Source organism: Camelina sativa, chromosome 5, assembly GCF_030686135.1.
Source record: "Camelina sativa cultivar CO46 ecotype springtype chromosome 5, ASM3068613v1".
Classification (NCBI taxonomy): domain Eukaryota; kingdom Viridiplantae; phylum Streptophyta; class Magnoliopsida; order Brassicales; family Brassicaceae; genus Camelina; species Camelina sativa.
Window position 1 is genome coordinate 32,808,523 of NC_141884.1, and position 5,320 is coordinate 32,813,842.

The 5,320-nt window shown below is 36.9% G+C and overlaps 1 protein-coding gene across 1 annotated transcript; it reads right to left on the bottom strand.

Moving 5' to 3' along the window:
• Window positions 1–859: 859 nt before the first annotated feature.
• LOC147944646 (cytochrome P450 705A12-like) lies at window positions 860–2,525 on the bottom strand. The gene is made up of 2 exons (XM_087452810.1): window positions 1,656–2,525; window positions 860–1,515 (listed from the first exon to the last, which is right to left on the bottom strand). The coding sequence occupies exons 1-2, from the start codon at window positions 2,523–2,525 to the stop codon at window positions 889–891; spliced, it is 1,497 nt and encodes a 498-aa protein (XP_087308936.1). The 3' UTR covers window positions 860–888.
• Window positions 2,526–5,320: the final 2,795 nt, after the last annotated feature.

Genomic DNA, 5,320 nt, shown 5'->3' on the forward strand with positions numbered 1-5,320 from the left:
AATCAGAAAGGAACAACCTTACAAGTGAAACCACGAATTCAAAACGAACTGTTAACTTTCCAATCCCTCCGGTGAAAAGCAAGGCTAGACGTCTAGAAGCTTCCCACAAAATTTCAGTACAATCAGAGCTCAGATGAAACCGCAATAGATCCCGAAACATCCGCTGGTCACAATCCGCGACTAAGAAGAAAAGCCTTACGAAACTGCCGATATCTCCTTTTGAAACGATTTGAGTAATCGGATCCTCCTTCTCTCAAATCCTGACAGTTCTATTTCTCTCATTACTCTAAAGAAAAAGTTTGATCTCCTTCTCTTCCTCTTTTACACCAAATAACCAAGAGTTCTCTCCCTTTCTCTCTCATAAGTCATAACAATGTCGAGAATAGCAAAAACATAGAGAAGAGGCGTGACTTTATGAGGGGAATTAGGAGTTTTTGATTTAATTCGATTAAACCAGGATTTAATTAAACCAAAATCAATTAAAATCCTTTTTTTTGGTTTATTCAACATATCTCAAACTCTATTCCCGGAACACGGATGTTACAATTTTATTTAAATTTTAAGGTACACCGAAAAAATAAAATAATAAAAACATGTTAATTTATATTATTTTTTAAAATAAAATAGTGATTATGTAAGAATCCACGCGTCCTGGACTAACACCTTGTTAATAATAAACGAAATTTATTAGAATGTTATTAATGATGTGTGTTTTTATATAAGAATCATTGACGCTAGTATGAACGTGATTTTTATTTTTTTAACCGGAAGACAAAACTCACATTAAAATGTATAATATTTTTACATACTTGACTTTGAAATACACCAAGCAGAACTACAGTTGAACGTCTTTGATCTTAACAAGTCACGGATCTTGGATTATGTAAATCAAAAGCTGAAAGGGTCAAATCGTACAACAGGAGTGCACTCAAGAGGATGAGCCATTTTCAAACTCAGTCCTGAAACAGCCTCTTCCATGTATACTTTATCTCCTTTAATTCTCCAGTCAAAACACTGCACCATCGCTCCAATCGCAGTTTCCATAAAAATATGTGCTAGTTTTACCGCAGGACATGTCCTCCTTCCACCTCCAAAAGTAACGTACTTCAAGGCTTGCTCTCTTATCTTTTCTTCTTCTCCTGATCCCGAAGAAGCTAAAAACCTCTCTGGCTTAAACAAATCAGGATCTTCCCAAGAATCAGGATCTCTATTCACAGCATAGAGATTAACAACAAGTGTTGTTTTCTCCGGTATGTAGAACTCTTTGATCTCACAACTTTCTCCGAATACCCTTAACAAGAGAGGAGCTGACGGATGCAATCTTAGCCCTTCTTTAACGACAGCTTGCAAATAAGGGAGGTTTGGAAGATCTGATTCTTGAATCAACCTTTTCTCCCCCACAACGGAATCGATTTCTTCTCTCAATTTCTCGAAAACGTTGGGCTTGTTAAGTATCTCCGCCATCGTCCATTGTATCGTCTGCGCCGAGCTGTCAGTGCCTCCAAGGAAAATTTCCTACAGTTTTTTTTAGTCAGAACTAAACTCCAAACATGGTTTATGAACAAAACAACTAAAAAACATCCAACTTTTTTTATAAAAATGCTCTGGTCCAGAACCTCTTAGTTATTAAAAAAAAAAAAAAACATCTAACTTACCACAATTAAAGACTTGATCTGTTTTCTAGTGATCTTATACTCTGCTTCTTCGTTTCTATAAGCTTGCAACAAATAATCCATCATGTCCCTATCTTGAGTCCCCTCAAGTTTCTCCTCGTGTTCCACTAGGATCCTCTCAAGAAACTCGTCGAATTCACGCGAAACTCCCATTATCTCTTTTCTGAAAATGTTTGAAAAGAAGAGCTTCACTGATAAGGCAAAAGATTTGTTAACCAATTCCCTTGCTCTCTCTGCCACACCGTTCTCCTCTGAACAACTCCTCCCCATGCTCATCCTACAGATGATGTTGTTAGTGAGCTTCAGTGCTTCTTTACCGATCTCAACGCTCTCCTTCTTCCTTGCCTTATCGAGCAGATCGAGGCAAAACCGTCGTACCTCCTCTGCACGAATACCTCTGGACAGCTCGATCGCATGTGACCGGAGCAGTTTCGTGGATATGAGCTTCTTCATGAACTTCCAGTAATCTCCATAAGGAGCGGTGACGAATCCCGAAGATCCAAACACTAGAGAGTCTTTGTTGACTGGGACAAAGCGATACGAGACGTTCACGTCGTGCGTCCTGAAGATCTCGTAGGCCATTGAGGCAGATGAGACATGGACTATAGGGAAGTTGAAGACACGGAGATGGAGAAAAGGTCCATACTTGAAGGCGAGTTTCTGGAAGGACTTGTGTGGTAGAGATGAGAGAAGATGGTGAAGATGACCGATGATTGGTAGCGAAGGAGGGCTCGGTGGCAGGTGAAACCCTTTTGGTTTCTTGAAGAAGAGACCGTAACAAAGGAGGGAGAAAAGACATAGGAAGATGAAGATGGAAATGTTTTGAAAGTCAAGGGTGATGATTTCTGCCATTGTTGCTCAAAACTTGAAGTGGAAGATGAAGCATAAATACGAATCTGTTAATTATATATATATGGTGTTATCGGATGTAGTTATTAATGCATTTAAATTTGATGCATTGTGATGAATTCATGTCAATAGACATGGGTTTTCACTTTTTTTTTGTTTGTTCTGTTAACTACATGTTATTTTTTATTTTATTTTGTGCACCAAGATTTTTATATCAAACTAAAACATCTTCCAAGGAGGGAAAGATTACAAAGGGAGGAGCCAAAGCTAACAAACTCCCTGATGCAAACGTAAGGCCAAACGCCAAATAAAAGCATACAGAATGATAGAACAAAGTATTCCTAACACTTCAGCAATAACTAAAATCGCAGAAATCTCGATCCTTGATAATAGCAGAGCGGAAAAGTGAGAGGTTACTTTGGACAATACCTGAACCACAAGGGAAGATGTTGCACGAGATTGAAACTTCCACAGAGGGAAGCAAGACAATCCATAATTGGGCGGCAGAGACAAAGGTGACAGGGCACCAAGCTAACAAGCCGTTGAAAACATCATAGAAAGAAATCTCTAGAAAGCATCCTTCAAGAACAGAGACTGGCTGCGCAATACAATAGCAGTAGCTTAGACGCCTTGGAAGCAAGGATGACAGGTGAATGCTTTTCTCCAATAACCTGGACAAGGAAGCAAAACAAGGATAAAGGATAGAAGTATATCCAATCCAATAGAAGTGGTGGATAGAAGTATATCCAAACCACAAAGATCTTCGACCATAAGCGACTCTTACACAAACTAGTAACTCCCATAGCAGAAGGAAGCACACCCCAAATGGCCTCACAAATAGAAGACAAAGGCAGTCAATCCAGACTCTTTTAGGGGACCAGAAACACAAACCCACTAAGGGGAAGGAAGCAGCACAAATCCAAGAAGTATTGGACCAGGCCCACCAAAAAATCAACCTCTGGGGTCTCTGCACAAGACCTAGCATAACCGAGAAAGTAGCACGGCGGCAGAGCGGAAGGGTGGCAAAGGACGGACCACAAGACCCCATCAGAAGCTGGTACTTCGGGTTGACAAACAAGGCGGAAACGAGACAGAAGGAAGATAAGAGGGGATGTGGAGCTGGTCAAAAGATCGGCCGTGACATCGCCTGACGGAGACTAGCAACTGAGTCTGCTAGAGCGGTTCGCCCAAACACCATTGAGAGAAAATCCGACCCAGATCCGGGAAGAGACACGGCAATACCTGGGCAAAATCCGGAGAAAGATCCGGTACACAGAGAGACTCCGGAGAGACCGGTAAGACAAGCACCAAGAGCAGACGGAGAAGACAGCCGACGACGGGAGTATCGCTTAAACGGAAACCGGAATTGCGGTTTGAGAGAGAGCTTGAAACGAGACGAGCTTGGATTTGACGGGACACGAGCGGAGCAACAAACGGAGGCAAGGTCCAACGCCGCCGAGCCATAGCTACACCGGCGCCGGAGATCGGGAGCTGTCTTGACGACTTGGGAATGGCTGGCGGCTAGGGCGAACCTAGAGCGCTCTCTAACAACAATAATGTCGGTCCATTGTGGGATTAACTACATGTTATTTAAAATAATATTATTCCATGGTTGATAGCCCTAACAGAAGGAATGTGTTTATTTTTGTTGAATTTTAATACTAGCTTTTAATAGTACTTTTGAGTATATGAGGTGAAATTAACGTCATTCATGAGAAAAATGAATTTTCACAATAATATTCAAACATTTAGTTTAACTTGTTCATATCAACTGACTCATAACCTAAAGTATTTTCCAAATTATTTTTAAGATATATAGAATATCAAATTGTTTTTCTACATTGAAAATGGTTAAACTATTAAAACTTAATTAAATAAGCATTTAATCTTTATATAGTTGAATGTTAGATCACAAAAAAACAAACTAAATATAGTAATGAGTATATTTAAAAAATGTAGTACATTTTTTCGAAGGTAAGAGAGATATAATAAGTAAAAGGAATATGATAATTGCATTACAAAATTTTAATTCGCAAAACATTCCATACTTCAAAAATAAATAAAAAAATATACTAATACGCTAGAAATAATTAAACACTAGGTAACAACCGCACTATATGCGGAATAAATCGAATCTATTAAATTATTATCAGTAAAATTATTATTTGAAATCTAAGTTGTCATACTAATAATTTTACACATAATTTTTTTATTTTATTCAAATTTACATTTAATTATTTTGTGTAAAAATATGTTTCACCCGTGAAATGTGGAAAAGAATGTTAATTATTGTGATAATTGTGATAATGTCATTTATTTTTAAGATTATTGTGATAATTAATTTTTAATATATACTCCCTTTGTTTTATAAAGAGTGTCATTTTTGAATTTTATTTTTGTTTCACAAAAAATTTCATTTAATATTTCCAATGCACTATTTTATATTTTCAATGCATATTTTCATTAGATTTTATAGTTTTACTCTTAATCTATGACTAAACATTTATTAAATAAGGGCATATATGCATATTTTAATATTTTCTAGTTTGTGTGAAATGTGTCAAAATGACACTTATTGTGAAACAGATGGAGTACTTGAATAGTCATCGATTTTTTTTTAAATCGGAGAATAAGTTTTGTATTTCAAAAAGTTAAATAGATGAATAAGTTTTTTAATAGTTTATGAAATGTAATTTAATTTAATTAATTAAATATGTTATTAAAATAATAATTAAATTATTAACTATATTTTCTTTTTTTAATAGTTGATAAAGTCTTTCATTTTTAAAAACTGATAG